Source organism: Lithobates pipiens, unplaced genomic scaffold (assembly GCF_037356315.1).
Source record: "Lithobates pipiens isolate NorthernLeopardFrog02 unplaced genomic scaffold, aLitPip1_a1.2 Scaffold_18, whole genome shotgun sequence".
Lineage (NCBI taxonomy): Eukaryota > Metazoa > Chordata > Amphibia > Anura > Ranidae > Lithobates > Lithobates pipiens.
Window position 1 is genome coordinate 222,418,295 of NW_027507758.1, and position 16,882 is coordinate 222,435,176.

Consider the following 16,882-nt stretch of genomic DNA (forward strand, 5'->3'; position numbering starts at 1 on the left):
TCAAAATTGGATATTTATTCTACCAAAAATTAAAAAATATTGTTTTTTTTTTTTTTTTTTTTTTTTCAAAATTGTTACATTTTTTTGTTTATAGCGCAAAAAATAAAAACCGCAGAGGTAATCAAATACCACCAAAATAAAGCTCTATTTGTGGGGGAAAAAAGGACATACATTTTGTTTGGGTGCAACGTCGCATGACCTCGCAATTGTTAGCGACGCAGTGGCAAATCACAAAAAGTGCTCTGGTAAGGAAGGGGGTAAAATCCTCCGGGGCTGAAGTGCTTAAGCAGCTAACCAGAATTATAGATGATTTGAGCATGTACTGAACAGTGAATACTTGTGTTAGGAGCAATGATTTTAATTGCAGTTAAAAGATGGTTTTGCTTTGTGTATTTCTGTGATTTCTTATTATTTTCAAAGTATTGCTTAATAATAATACTGCATTTTAACCTTTCCCATATTTTAGACTGTGGAGATCAGCAGCTGTGAAAAGACTCAATCAATGGGATTGGAGATAATATTGTCCTTAACCAAATACAACCAGCAGAGAATTCAAGAGAGCAAAAATTGTGATCTTTATTCAATGATTCACCAAGTTTTAGTACGTCCTAAATGCATTGTCGGATTTCATACTTTAAAGGTAGGTGCTTTTGGTAAGCACTTTAATAAATGTAAGGTGATAGTTAATGCAAAATGGATCATAGGCTCTTTACCATGTGATCAGCTATGACCAATCACAGTGTGTAACCAGGAAGTGACCGTAAACGGCTTTCCTCTCTTCGTGCTGATAGAGCCGATTGGTGGCTCTCCTGTCAGAGGGGAGGGTCTGTCCTGATAATCAGTGCATTGATTATCGTTTCAGCCCCCATCAGGGGTGCCCATCAGCTGCTAATCAATGCCCACCAGTAACACCTGTCAGTGCCCTTCACAGATGCCAATCCGTGCCTATAAGTAGTGCCCATCAGTTCTGCCTGTCAGTGCTGCATATCCGTACCCATCATTTATACCTATTAGTGCCTCCTCATCAGTGCCACCTTATCAGTGCCTAACAGAAATGAAGAAAAACTTTATTTTCCATAATTTTGGACTTTTTTTAGTTTGTTTAGCGAAAAATAAAAACCCCAGTGGTGATCAAATACCACCAAAAGAAAACTCTGTTTGTGGGAAGAAACGTATAAAAATGTAGTTTGACAACAGTGTCCTGACTCCGCAATTGTGTATTCAAAGTGTTGCAGCACTGAAAGCTGAAACTTGTCCTGGGCAGGAAGGGAGGAAAGTGCCCTCTTTTGAAATGGTTAAGCAGGACAAATTACAGAATAAATGGTATACTCTTCCTGAGTATGGCGATACCACGTGTGAGACTTTTACACAGCATGGCCACATACAGAGCACCAAAAAGACACATCTCATTTCACAGCCGCCTATTACACTTTTGAAGGCCCTGGAATACCAGGACAATGGAATTGCCCATAAAATGACCCCATTTTGGAAAGAAAACACCCCAACGTATAATCTATGAGTCTTTTGAACGGTTCATTTTTTTCCAGAAGTTTTTGGAAAATGTGGAAAAAATTAAAACGCATTTTTATTTTTTTCTACACAAAGTTGTCAATTTATAAGATATTTCTAACAGATAGCATGTATATAGCAAAAATGACACCCCAAAACACATTCTGCTACTCCTCCCGAGTATGGAGATACCACATGTGTAGGACTTTTACACAGCCTGGCCACATAGAGAGGCCGAACATTGAAGTAGTACCTTCAGGCGTTCTAGGAGCATAAACTACACATCTCATTTCATTCCTACCCATCACACTTTGAAGATCGTGGAACACCAGGACAGTGAAATTACCCACAAAATGACCCCATTTTGGAAAGCAAACACCCCAACCTATATTCTATGAGGCATGGGCTGCAATTGGATACTCAGGTTCTCTGATGGCCTAGTGACTGGTATTTGGGTACTCTGAAGGGCGGTGATAGGTACTCAGGTGTACTGTGACAGGTATTCAGGTACACAGATGAACTGGGACAAGTACTCTGGTTCTCAGATGGACTGGGACAGGTACTCGGGTACTCGGATGGACTGGGACGGGTACTCGGATGGACTGGGACAGGTACTCGGTTACTCGGATGGACTGGGACAGGTACTCGGTTACTCGGATGGACTGGGACAGGTACTCGGTTACTCGGATGGACTGGGACAGGTACTCGGTTACTCGGATGGACTGGGACAGGTACTCGGTTACTCGGATGGACTGGGACAGGTACTCGGTTACTCTGATGGACTGGGACAGGTACTCGGTTACTCTGATGGACTGGGACAGGTACTCGGTTACTCGGATGGACTGGGACAGGTACTCGGTTATTCGGATGGACTGGGACTGGGACAGGTACTCGGTTACTCGGATGGACTGGGACAGGTACTCGGATGGACTGGGACAGGTACACGGGTACTTGGATGGACTGGGACAGGTACTCAGATGGACTGTGACAGGTACTTGGGTACTCTGATGGGCTGTGACAGGTACTTGGGTACTCTGATGGGCTGTGACAGGTACTTGGGTACTCTGATGGGCTGTGACAGGTACTCGGGTACTCTGATGGGCTGTGACAGGTACTCGGGTACTCTGATGGGCTGTGACAGGTACTCGGGTACTCTGATGGGCTGTGACAGGTACTCGGGTACTCTGATGGACTGTGACAGGTACTCGGATACTCTGATGGACTGTGAGTGACAGGTCCTCTTTATTGGGGGGGGGGCAATCCGTGTGATTTGTGTGTACTGTAAGCGGTAAGGAGATGTTACCGCAATCTCCTCCTCACACACGCTCAGTGTGTGAGGAGGAGAACCCGGTAACATCTCGTTACCGCGGTTTGTTTACCTTTAGTGATCAGCTGTGAAAGGATCACAGCTGATCACGTGGGTAAACAGCCAGCCAATGGCTGTTTACCAGCGTCGGTGATGAGCAGTGTTCCCGGGAACACGACGCCACTGACCTGCAGCTCGCACGTGCCGTGCACAGTGGGGGTGTAACCATCTGTGATCGGCCGTGACTTCATCACGGCCGATCACGTGGTAAACAGCCATGCCCAATGGCTGTTAACCACCCTCGGTGGCGAGCGGTGTCTCCGTGACACGCCGCCACCGAAGGAACAGGGATGCACACGATTGCGCGCATTCCCTGTTTAAATGGGAGGATGTCATATGACAGCCGCCCACCACAATAGGTACGCTGCCTGGCCGTCATCTGATGGCCGGCGGTCAGCAACCAGTTAAAGAAAAAATTATTTTTGCAAGACTGCCTTGTTCTTCCTTAAAGAATATATGTATTACTTTGAAAAACTGAGAAAAGTGCCTGTGCTTGGTGTACCAAAACAAAATCAAAACCACAGCACACTAATGCTAGGCTGTAAACATTTTAAATAAAATAGAAGTAGATACGTTAATTCTTTAAATGAAATGGACAAATACTTAAAGTGACAAAAAGGATCATGCAAGTAAAAGAAAAATTGCATTCATAAGTTAATATTTTGGAAAATAGAAAATGTGTCAAAGTAATACTGTATGTATGCAAAGTCTCAATTGAGCAGCAAATCTTGCAATCAAATCCTGTTAAGTAAAACACTGCAACCAAGTTGTGCTCCACAGATGTGCCACCACGGCTCCAGAGCTCCTTACCAGAGATTTAGAACTTGGGGAAGCAAGATTATTAGCGCCTGGCTGTTACACGGCTAGAATGTTTTGCCATTGTCTGATTCAGCAGCGCTCCACATCAAAAAGGAACAAAAGCGCAAATCGCATGGTGTAGAGTTTAACAACAAAATCAAATTTTATTTAAAAAGCCTCGCACATGAAACGATGACAGACCGTAATAAAGTATGTCTTTTTGCAGATGACCTCTTATTCTTTGTCACGTCCCCATATCACAGCACCTAATCCCTCTGTTCTAAACCATTTTGCACACATTTCAGGCTTAACAGTTAACTATCAAAAATCGACTGTACTCCACTTTTCCTTGCCTTCTTCAGACCTTCAGCTTGCTATTCACTTCCCTTCTCTTGGACACCTCATAGACCTCCATACCTAGGAATACAACTCACTCCTAAGATAACTGACTTATACTCAGCTAACTTCCCTCCATTACTAAAACAGGTTTCTGAATTATTATTGCATACAAAAAAAATATCCTACACATAAAATTAAACCATTACAGTTTACATTGTCAGCAGTACCACTAAAGTGTGATCTAAAACCATTACATAGCATGTACAAAAACTGTGTTGTGCTAAACATAAAATTGCTCATAAAGTGTTGATAGAAAAATAGTCCAATTGTAGAAAAACACAAATCCGTGAAATTGCAGATGAATCCAGAAGACCTTCTACCTCGTGCTTATACCGCCACCTCAAGCAATATAGATTCTTACCAGGGAGCCTGGACCCTTTATTACAGAGGGTCAAATAGGCTTGCTGTAGTAATCTTTGCAAAAACCATCAGCTGGAGATGCGTCTTCAGAACAAATTAAGAACTTTCATTGGGTAATCAGACCAGGCTCCATTCACCCCACGACCAGATTTAACCATGCATATGAAGAAGAGGCCGGATAATGTATAATTCCTAATTTAATAAAAGGTATTGCGCTTAGATTTGTTCAGCTAAAAAACAGCATTTTGTATGCAACATAGGCGGCCGTCATAAAAACATCCAGATACTGTAAATGGGAATGCGATAGCAGGAAACGTCCTTTACCCGACCGGTTTCATCACTAAGAGGACTTCTTCTGGGGCACCCAAAAATACATTCTGCTGTTTCTCCTGAGTACGGGGATACTGCTTTTTTTTTTTTTTTTTTGCCAGTCTAGCCATATACAGGACCCTGAAAACCAAGCACCACTTTCAGGCTTTTTAAGGGTTAAATTTTTGGTTTCACTCCACTACCTATCAATTTCAGAAGCCATGCAATGACAAGATGGCACAAAACCCCCCAAATGACCCCATTTTGGAACGTAGACACCCCAAGCTATTTGCTGAGATGCATGGTGAGTACTTTTGCAGATCTCACTTTTGTCACTAAGTTTTGAAAATTGAAAAAAGAAAAATACATTTTTCTTTTTATCTTGACATTTCAGGGCCTCCCAAACTGTAATAGGTAGTGAGAATGTGGAATCGCCACATTATACCCTTAGACATTCTGAAAGCGGTGATTGGTTTTTGGGGTCCTGTACACGGCTAGGCTCTGCTATCCTCGTAGTCAGGAGAAGCAGCAGAATGTATTTTGGGGTGTAATTCCACATATACCCATGACACGTTTGAGCACTATATAATTTAGTGACAAATCTAAAATAGTACATGGACTCAATATGCCTCTCAGCACATAGCTTGGGGTGTCTACTTTCCAAAATTGGGATATCTTGGCATTTCGTGGCCTCCGAATCTGTTATAGGTAGTGAGGAGTGACTTAAAAAATGTACGCCCTTAGAAATCCTGATGGTTGTTTTTTTGGGTCCTGCACAAGGCTAGGCTCCCAAAAGTTCTCACATGTGGTCTTTCTAAAATATTCCATGGACTCAACATGCCTCAGCAAATAGCTTAGGTGTCTACTTTCCAAAATGGGATTCATTGAACTGTCTTGGCATTTTATGCACCACATTAGAGGCTTATGCCATTCATCACCCACTCTTCTAACAACTTGAAGACGAAGCCCTTTCTGACACATTTTGTTTACATGACAAAATCTTTTTTTTTTTGCTAGAAAATTACCTTGAATCCCCCCCCCCCCCAAAAAAAAAATGTATATATAATATAATAATAATTATATATATAGAATTTTTTATTTTATTTTTTTAAAGCGAAGGCCCTACAGATTAAAATGGTGGGTGTTGCAATTTTTTTTTCACACAGTATTTGCGTAGCGTTTTTCTTTTTTAAACGCAATTTTTTTGGAAAAACTTTTTTTTTTTTTTTTTTTATTTGAATGCACTAAAACACACTATATTGGCCAAATGCTTTGTAAAATATAAAAGATGTTATGCAGAGTACATAGATACCAAAAACGACATGCTTTAAGATTGCGCACAACAGTGCAGCGGCGATAAACTGCCTACATTTTTAAAAGCCTTTACAGGTTACCACTTTAGATTTACAGAGGAGGTCTACTGCTAAAATTACTACCCATGATTAGGGATGAGCTTCGAGTTGGAGTCAAACCCATTTAATTTGGGTTGTTCGTGGCAAATTCAAAAAGCTGCAGAACACTGTACAAGTCTATGGGAGAAATCTAAAGTGCTAATTTTATAGTCTAATATGCAAGTTACTGTCCTAAAAAGTGTTTGTATCAATGCAAAAAAAAGTTTTAAAAACTGCAGTTTTTTCGGGAGCAGTGGTTTTAATGATGATTAAAGTGAAACAATAAAAGTGTAATATTCCTTTAAATTTCATACCTGGGGGGTGTCTATAGTATGCCTGTCAAGGGGCGCATGTTTCCCGTGCGTAGAACTGTCCCTGCACAAAGTCTGCCCATTCACCGATGCAGAGACCAAGTTGGCCAAGACAGGCGGGACAATAATAGTGAGTGTCACGCCTATATCCACACTTGCTACAGACCCAACATGTTTGGGGTGCTCATTGGGTAGGGGTACCAGGGAGGACATACATAAAATGCCTCTCATGCAGCCGGCTCACTGCATTTGCATTGGGAAGTTGGGGCACAGCACCGTCTGGAAACAGAAGGACTGTGATGATCTCTTCCTGAAATTTAAGGAAGGATCCAGTTCGTCCTGATGCTTTGTATTGCACATAAAGGTTCAGCAGAGCCAATTGAAATAGATATACAGACCCTTTTTTGTATACCTGTATACCTGTGTCTGGCTTTACGGGCACTTAAAGTGGTTGTAAACCCTCCCCCACAACTTTGTCCCATGTAAATCAGCATAAAAAACCCTAATGAACACTGCTTGTAGATATCTCCTTACTTGCTTAGTGTTGTTGTAATCCTTTTTGTTCTGTAGAATGAAGTCACTGAGCATGCCCAGATCTCCCCTGATTTAAGGTACACTCTCTGTCTTATCTGTTATCAGGACTTCCTACTGCACAGCTCTTAACTCTGCTAATCACTCAAAGCTTCCTCCTACACACCATGTGATCATGTGACATGACATACAGTCTAAGCTTGGCCATTACTGCAGTCTTATCAGCTGAAACTGATAAGTCTGACAAAGGGAAACATTAGACATCTGCACAAGTAAATACTATGAAATAAACAAGTACCGTATATACTCGAGTATAGGCCGACCCGAATATAAGCCGAGGTCCCCAATTTACCCCCAAAAAACTGGAAAAAATTATTGACTCGTGTATAAGCCGAGGGTGAGACATGCCTGTCCATCCCTGTGTGTCGTCCATCCCTGTGTGTGTCCATGCATCCGTGTGTGTGTGTGTCCATGCATCCGTGTGTGTGTGTGTCCATGCATCCGTGTGTGTGTGTGTGTGTCCATGCATCCGTGTGTGTGTGTGTCCATCCATCCCTGTGTGTGTGCATGCATCCGTGTGTGTGTGTGTGTGTGTGTGTGTGTGTGTCCATGCATCCGTGTGTGTCCATCCATCCCTGTGTGTGCATGCATCCGTGTGTGTGTGTGTGTGTGTGTCCGTGCAGCCTACCTGTGTCCAGCCTGCCTGTGTCCGTCCAGCCTGTGTCCGTCCAGCCTGTGTCCGTCCCGGCCTGCGTCCCGTCCCGGCCTGCGTCCCGTCCCGGCCTGCGTCCCGTCCCGGCCTGCGTCCCGGCCCGTCCCGCAGCTCTTCGTCGGTGGCCATTCTAGGATTCAAAAGCCGCGCCTCCGTCGGTGATAGGCGGAACACTCAATTTCCCACTGACTGCTGGGAAATTGAGTGTTCCGCCTATCGGATGTCCGTGATAGGCGGAACACTCAATTTCCCAGCAGTCAGTGGTCCGCCTATCATGGACGTCCGCTCATCCTCATACTACGGACGAGGATGAGAGGACGTCCGTGATAGGCGGAACACAGACTGCTGGGAAATTCAGTGTTCCGCCTATCACAGGCGAAGGCGGAGACGGAGGCGCGGCCTTTGAATCCTAGAATGGCCGCTGTCTGTCTGCTCGACACGCTGATCGGGCAGACAGACAGCGATGACTCGAGTATAAGCCGAGGGGGGCACTTTCAGCCTCAAAAAAGAGGCTGAAAATCTCGGCTTATACTCGAGTATATACGGTAAGCTATGAACAGGGAAGCAGGGTTGCCATAGAAAAAGATTGAGAAGGAGGCTTGGTTAACAGTACAGGAAGTGCTCAAAGTAAGGGCGGAAATACACTCCACTGTGGATTCAGAAAACAATACTTAAGATGGCGCTGCCTAACCCCTGGAAACAACTTTTTTAAAGTTTCTTTAAACAGTAAGTAATATGCAATGTGGGCTGGATTACAGTGGCTATAGTCTGATAATGACTTATTATAATGGACTAAATGAAAAGAAGCATCAGAGTGGGAGAGTTTACTTCCTCTTTAAGTACAGCACCATCAACTGGTAGTTAAAGTCCACCACTCCCATATTAATGTTGTATTCATGGACACAGAGGGGCTTCTCAACAACACCAGTCGCTGTTGAAATTTGGACAGTTGTATCTGCGTGAAGGAAGGACAGAACAAAAAACATTCTGATTATCCTTCCACTTAACTACAAGCAAATTATTACATCTCAAGCAGGCTTTCTCCCCCGTCTAAGTTGGGATTCTACAAGCCGCTGGGGGAAGCCCCGGTGATTAGATCGCACGGTGCCACATGCGCCAATTCCAAAATCAAACAGGTGACTTAAAAATGGCGCACATGTGTAATAATTGTCGATGTACAAGTGGTACCCCTTTCCAAATAAGGGTGACACCAAGTCCCAAACAATCTTGCCAGCTCTCCCTATGTAGTCTGGGCAGTTGGGGGTCCCAACGTGACTGTCTTTCTCCTCATAAACCATAGAACTTTATGTATAGCCTGTGGCCCTGTCTCAGAGCTTATACAATTTGACCCCATATCTGGAACGTTTGCTGGGGAGATGCTGTTTGAAAGACAAGCAGGCGGAAAACTTAATCAGGGACTCATCAATGCAGACAACTTGATCGGGAATAAACAAGGCTGCTAACTGTTGGTTGAAGTGGTTTACGAGGGGCCAAATTTTGTGGAGCCGATCAAATCCAGGGTCACCCCAGACAGAGTTCATTGTCATTAAAATGCATGAACCGCAAGATCTGCTTGTATCGCGTCCTCGTCATGAAAGCGGGTACCAAGGGCCATATGGTGAATTGGGTCAGTGGACCAATATGACCGCAACTCAATTTATTTTAGTTAGGCCCAGAAAGGTCTTAAATTCGGAAACCATAATAGGATTCTAATCTCTGGCAAGGGTCAAATAGGGATTAGCAGCAATACATTGACCAGCATACAAATTGCTTTGGTCCACAATAGATCTATAGAGATCTTCCATGAAAAACAGTGAATAAAAATCAAGTGACGTAAAATCAACTGTTTCCACCTGAATTCCGGGTTGGCCAGTGAATGGGGGTTTGCAGACGCTGCAGAAGTGGTGGGCTCCCAGTTAGGATTGGCAAATGCAGCGGGAAGGTCACTATGGGCTTGACTGGACTGTGTTTGTCTTCTTGGTGGCAGCTGGACACTTGTGCTAGCCACCGCACCATCTTGAACTGCACTTATGGGACTCTCCACGTCACCATGTGATACTGTAGTGCTAGTTTGTCTATGACCAGGATGTACTAGCCGCTGGTGCTTGCCAGTTAACCAGAAGGATGAGCAGCTCTATTACTGGCTTTCTGCTCCATACGAGAGCCCTGCAGTTCTTGGACCTCAACAGAAGAATGGGGTCAGGTACGCCTGACCTTAGCAGGGACCACTACTCCGTCATCAGAGCGATCTCTCGGGGTGCCGCTGCTCTCTACTTTTTCATATACTGAGCCTGAAGCTGACAGTGAGGCGGCTTCCCTTTCGCTCTCATCTGTCTTGCTCAGTAATGTGTAGGCCTCTTTACTAGTGTACATCTGTTTGGAAGTTTTGGCCTCTAAACTTAGAGGTACAGCTAGTGCGACTCATGGGCAAAAGAGCACCTGATTGTGAGAGCAAGCTTCAGTCGCTACCAGAAAACCTGTTAGCGTTTGCAGGGATCAGGCATGACTCTGCAAATGCTGCAGTTATGTGTGTTGTTTTTTTTAAGTGACAATGATTAATACTGCACTTGAGTGGGCTGGGCGGAGGGGCTAAACACAGGTGCTAGCAGGTGTCTGGGCTGATGTCACTAATGCTGTGTTTTTGGGAACACTAAACTACTGGGAACCCTATATAGTTCTGATCAGATGAAAGATATTGATCCGTTCAGACACTATACCACTAAGGGAGGTGTATGGTGTGTGCGTGGTTGTTAGCACTACTGGCACTAATCGGATGCTGCCTAGGATTGAAGCTGACCTTAACTGATGCTAAAGCTGATGTCACCTGCCGGCGATCAGGAGTTTAAAACTTTATTCGGTAATATACGGCGGGTACCCTAATGCGCATTTTAACGCTATGAAAAAACTAGCGTCACCCGTGACACTAATACGGTGATCACTGGTGAGAGGGGGTGAAAGGGTTAACTAGAGGGGCAATCAAGGGGTTAAAAACCTTTATTAGGTAATATATAGGGGTACCTTGATGCTATAAAAGACTGACGGTGAAACTAACCAACTAACTAGCATCACCTGTGACACTAATACAGCGATCAGACAATAGATCTGGTGATGTGGAGAAAGGGTTAACTGGGGGGGGGGCAATCAAGGGATTAAACCTTTATTAATGGGGTTAATGGGGCGTACCTTAAACCTACCTGGGCCTACTAACTGCCCTAACGCTGATTAGTTTCACAAGTGACACCAGTACAGCGATCAGTGAGAAAACTGTACTTGGTGAACCAATCAGCAGGTCCAGGCCAGAAATCATTGGCTTAGACCTGAAGACCGATCGGTTCTGTAACAAATCCATTTGCCACGAGTGCCATAGAGGTACAGCAATTTGCGCAGGGTTGCCACTCTGCCGCAGTATATCAACACGAGCCAGTCAGCTAGTGGTTAATATTGTGTAGTACATATAAACACATTATCTCTTATTATATTATATACCTATTAGATTGATCTCTTAATTACTGCTCTTGCAAAATAAACTAGTATTTACTAGCTTACGTTTTTACTTCTGATGGAATTTTCTAATGCTTTCGATACAATACTTAATTTATTTGTTGCTGTACTCATTACATTTTTCATTTATGTACTCCTGTTCATAAATCGATATGTTTATCTTTGCTATTTGAATATTGTACCACCATCCTTGTATGTACTCAATTTGTCAATCGGTGTTATAGTTATAAAAATAAAAATAAACTAATTTGACAAGGAAGATTTGAAAGACCAGCAATACACAACTGTTTTGCAGTGTTTTTTACTGTTGGCACTATACTTACAGTGGTGTGAAAAAGTGTTTGCCCCCTTCCTCATTTCCTGTTCCTTTGCATGTTTGTCACACTTAAGTGTTTCGGAACATCAAACCAATTTAAACAATAGTCATGGACAACACAAGTAAACACAAAATGCAATTTGTAAATGAAGGTGTTTATTATTAAAGGTGAAAAAAAATCCAAACCATCATGGCCCTGTGTGAAAAAGTGATTGCCCCCCTTGTTAAAACATACTATAACTGTGGTTGTCCACACCTGAGTTCAATTTCTCTAGAAGAAGAAATCTGAAGAAATTCAGGAACAATTGAGAAAGAAAGTAATTGAGATCTATCAGTCTGGAAAGGGTTATAAAGCAATTTCCAAAGCTTTGGGAATCCAGCGAACCACAGTGAGAGCCATTATTCACAAATGGCGAAGACATGGAACAGTGGTGAACCTTCCCAGGAGTGGCCGGCCGCCCCAAATTACCCCAAGAGCGCAGCGATGACTCATCCAAGAGGTCACAAAAGACCCCACAACAACGTCCAAGGAACTGCAGGCCTCACTTGCCTCAGTTAAGGTCAGCGTTCATGCCTCCACCATCAGGAAAAGACTGGGCAAAAATGGCCTGCATGGCAGAGTTCCATGGAGAAAACCACTGCTGAGCAAAAAGAACATCAAAGCTCGTCTCAATTTCTCCACAACACATCTTGATGATCCCCAAGACTTTTGGGACAACATTCTGTGGACCGATGAGACAAAAGTGGAACTCTTTGGAAGGTGTGTGTCCAAGTATATCTGGCGTAGAAGGAACACTGCATTTCATAAAAGGAACATTATACCAACAGTAAAATATGGTGGTGGTAGTGTGATGGTCTGGGGCTGTTTTGCTGCTTCAGGACCTGGGAGACTTGCCGTGATAAAAGGAACTATGAATTCTGCTGTCTACCAAGAGATCCTGAAGGAGAATGTCCGACCATCTGTTCGTGTACTTCAAGCTGAAACGAACTTGGGTTCTGCAGCAGGACAATGATCCTAAACACACCAGCAAGTCCACCACCGAATGGCTGAAGAAAAACAAAATGAAGACTTTGGAGTGGCCTAGCCAAAGTCCTGACCTGAATCCTATTGAGATGTTGTGGTATGACCTTAAAAAGGCCGTTCATGCTCGAAAACCCTCTAATGTAACTTAATTAGGACAATTCTGCAAAGATGAGTAGGCCAAAATTCCTCCAGGATGCTGTAAAAGCCTCATTGCACGTTATCGCAAACGCTTGGTTGCAGTTGTTGCTGCTAAGGGTGGCCCAACCAGTTATTAGGTTTAGGGGGCAATCACTTTTTCACACAGGGCCATGATGGTTTGGATTTTTTTTCACCTTTAATAATAAACACCTTCATTTACAAATTGCATTTTGTGTTTACTTGTGTTGTCCTTGACTATTGTTTAAATTAGTTTGATGTTCCGAAACACTTAAGTGTGACAAACATGCAAAGGAACAGGAAATGAGGAAGGGGGCAAACACTTTTTCACACCACTGTATTTCACAAGAATATTTCACCGGATTGGATTGCAAGATGGACTTTTGAATTGGAACTCAAGTTTATTTACAGACTTTATTTGCTTTTTAATTACAAAAATACACTATATTTTTATATATAATATACACCCAAATCTTTATTGGAAATTATAGGTAAAAATGTTTACATTATGATGGGAATTGTGCCCTTGCACATGAGGAAGGACATCCTTTGTGGTAATACAGATACTCTTCTTGTAGGATATCCTAAGATAATCATAAATCAGGGAGTTCCACCATCTTTGTGTATAATGCAAAACCTTATCTTAAAGCCTTTTTATGTAAGGTACTAAGAATTGTTAGCTGCAAGTAGTATACACGGCCAAATCGCCAATGAGGCTGTAGTATAATATAGGTTTCTGCACTGTCAGCTGTTACACCCTAGGTGACAAACATAAAATAATTCCAAAAGTAAGGATAATAAGCCCCAATCAAGCTATATAAAGTGGAGCAGAACCTGGTTCTAATCACTGTAATTACTGGAGTTTATGTATAGAATGTTTCCAAAAGCCATATTAATATTCCCTCATTAGGGTTCCCACTCTTAACTACTACAATTGCCAGTCTGATGGTTTTTGTATTGGTTGCTGGTTATCGCTGGATATTCTGCAGGAAGAGTGCATCTGTATTACCACAAAGGGAGTTCTTCCTTATTTGAAAGGGCACACATGTCGTCTTCATAATTTTAGCATTTTTAACGATAACTTCCAATAAAGATTTTTGTATTTGTTATTCATTTGTAATTGTGATCCTTGGGGTGCCTATAAAGTTCATGTCTTTTCTTTTACATTCTTAAATATATTTTCAGATTTATTTTGTGCATGCTAGTTTATGAATGTGCCATTTTTTTATTTGCATATTTGATCAATCCTTTTTGTCACTTTAGGCATTTGTGTTGGTCTATTTAGTTTAAAGTGATAGCTCGCCTATTTTTGTTTGTGTATTACATTGTTATCTTAATTAAAGACAAAGTTTGTGCCAAAAAAAACAGGTTCATAGCAAAATTGGGAATGAGGGAACAGGTATGAGAGGGGAAGTGGTTAAACTGAAAGCTTTGTTGTGCGTTAAGCTGGAGTTTAGTGTTCATCATAGTTTGAGTACTTGACTCAAATCCGGAATTTAAATTTTTTTTTTCCTGGAAAAAATTCCACCTTAATGTAAACTTGTAATTTTGTTTCCTTAATAACTACACTAATAAAAAAATTGAGATTTTGGACCTTACAAAGCATCATTCAGTGGATGAAAGAGATGCTAGAACTTTATAATTACAGGGGGCAGAAAAATGGAAATGTTAGGAAAGAGTAGTAGATTGTCACCTGAGCACATTTGTGCTATTATACTGTATATGGGGATAGGCTCATCTTTGTGACTGAACATGGTGTGGGAAAATGAATCCTGTGATAAGTGCTCACCTTAGCACGTGGTGCATCGCATTAACTGAAAGGTGTTATACAGGTCTATGGCACTGCAGACTGAAGTAGCCCTGTCCACTAAAGATCCACTTGTCCTTTAGAAGTAGGCTCACCATTATAGATGATGTCCCTGCTCTGTGAGTCAAATTAACTGGCTTAATAAGTGTAAGGTTTAGTCCATTCTTTGGTGCCTCCTGTACTGCTCTGGGTTAAATGGAGTTTAGCTTCTATACTTTGATGTGTCACAGCCATGTAGGAGTGGGAGCTTCTTTTTTTGTTACAGGAACAGTGAGCATGATTTGAGCTCCTGCTCATCTCTGGCTGCCATGACATATAAAGCAGCAAAGGGTACAGGGGTAGTTTAGTACTACGCTGTCAGACTGTGTACAGCAATATTTTATAGACAGACTTCTTTAAATAAAAAGATCGGTTCCTGTTGGTGTCCCAGCCATTTCCTGTTTGAACATGAGATTATTTTTCTCTGTGAAATATCACATTTTTAAGGACCCCATGGACAAAAGGCTCTATTTAAGGCCTACTTTTCCCTGGCAGGTCCGACTATACAACCAGCAGTCGCATCTATAACAGTCTGTCAGACTCTTGTGGTCTGGATGAAACCGTTAAGCAGGGATTCTGTCTCTCTTCAGACAGATCCTGGAGTTCTTAAACAAGTGGAGTGCCTGCCTGTGGCTTTACGATACTGTGATATACCCTTCACCAAATTGCTAGATTGAGCCTTCTTTCTGTTCATATGTGAAAGATTTCCTGGCTAAAGTTCCTTGGCAAAAAGAGGTTGGAAAGGATGATATTCAAAGGGGGTTGCTTCCTTAGTAATGCACTTCTATCGAGAAAATCACTGAGTAAAAAAACTCTTCTGCCGCAGAAAAAGAAAGCAAGTGCCCTAGTGGGAAAATTTGCTCTGACAGTGTATCTAAAGAATTCATCCCTCCAGCTCCAAACCCAAGGCAGATGTCTGCTTTCATAAGAAGTCATGGTGAGGGGGCACGCCCACTTGTACAAGTGTGTGTTTTGGGGGGAGGGGGTGTGACTGTTGTCGTTTTCAGAATCCTGGTTCTGCATAGTCCAGGACCTTGGGGTCCAGTGTGTCTTGTCCTTATGGCAAAAACTGGTGTTATGCTGTTCCCTCACTTTTTGCCCTCCAAATGTCTTGCTCCCTCCAACATGTCTGCATAAAGACAGGCCTTTTATGCTGCTCTAAGTCACCTGGTGTCTCAGGGAGTCATAATCCTGGTTCCAGAGGGTTAGGAGTTAGGTTTCTACTTAAAAAATCGACTTAAAATTTAACCTCCGCTTTTTGGAACCCTCCCCCGCCTCTGGTGTCCCATTTAGCACCTTTTGAGGGGGGTGCAAATAACAGTCTAAGCCCCTGTACACACGGTCAGAGATTTCGACAACCAAATCCGTCAGATTTTGTCCGTCGGATCTTGTCCGAAACTGTTGCATACACACGGTCGGACTAAGTTGTCGAAAAATCCGATCATTCAGAACGTGATAACGTAATTTCGTTACGATAGGACTACGTTCAGGCTAGTAGCCAATAGCTTTGATGTAGGAATTTGATCTGAGCATGCGTGGCACTTGCTCCGATCAAAATTCTCTACACATGATCGGAGTATGTCCGATCGAACCAGTTGGTCAGGAAATATTTCCAACAAGTTGGAAAATTGGGTCCGACGGATATACCGACGGAATCGGTCCGATGCATACCACACACAGTCGGATTATCCGACAACACGGTCCGATAGGACACATTCCGACGGATTCTCCGACCGTGTGTACAAGGGCTAAGACAGTTATTTGCACCCACTTCCGGGCATAGTCTACGCCTCTTCCTGTCCCACTGCACTGTCTGCTGGGAGACAGACGGGTCCCAGAGACAGCAGGAACCATTGTGATTGTGCAGCGCGACTCGTGCATGCGCAGTAGGGATTCGGGAAGTGAAGTCACAAGATGGCGGCGGCAGCGACTGAGGGACGGCCTGGCCCCCGGGTGCTGACATCGTGGGCCCCCTGGACTGGTAAGCGTCCTTATTTTAAAAGTCAGCAGCTACAGTATTTGTAGCTGTTGATTTTTTTATATATTTTTTTTATTTTGCGGGACTTCCGCTTTAAACATTTTCATGGTTTTCAAATTGAAGAGAGACCTGCCCCCATCCTGCATCTGTTTCAAAACCGCTTCCTTAGGGTTCAGACGTTCCATATGGATTTCTTCATGTCTACTGTGTTATTTCAGGGGACCTGCTAGGGGACCTGCTAGCTTTAGGGGAGGATGCTTTATTACACGTTCCCTTCTTTCTACCACATTATTGCGTCGTACATTTTGCTGTGGGCCTGCGACACTTTAATTGCGTTTCTTAATCTTTGACCTGCCCAATGGTGCCTTTGGCATT

The 16,882-nt window shown here is 42.9% G+C and overlaps 1 protein-coding gene across 2 annotated transcripts in view; it reads left to right on the top strand.

Annotated features, from left to right (window-relative positions):
* LYST (lysosomal trafficking regulator) overlaps positions 1–16,882 on the top strand; it is a 568,355-nt gene that overhangs the window by 237,494 nt on the left and 313,979 nt on the right. For both annotated transcript variants that reach the window (XM_077486620.1, XM_077486621.1), the window contains exon 17: positions 467–640. In XM_077486620.1, coding sequence (XP_077342746.1) covers positions 467–640 — 174 coding nt within the window. The remainder of the gene's footprint in view (positions 1–466; positions 641–16,882) is intronic.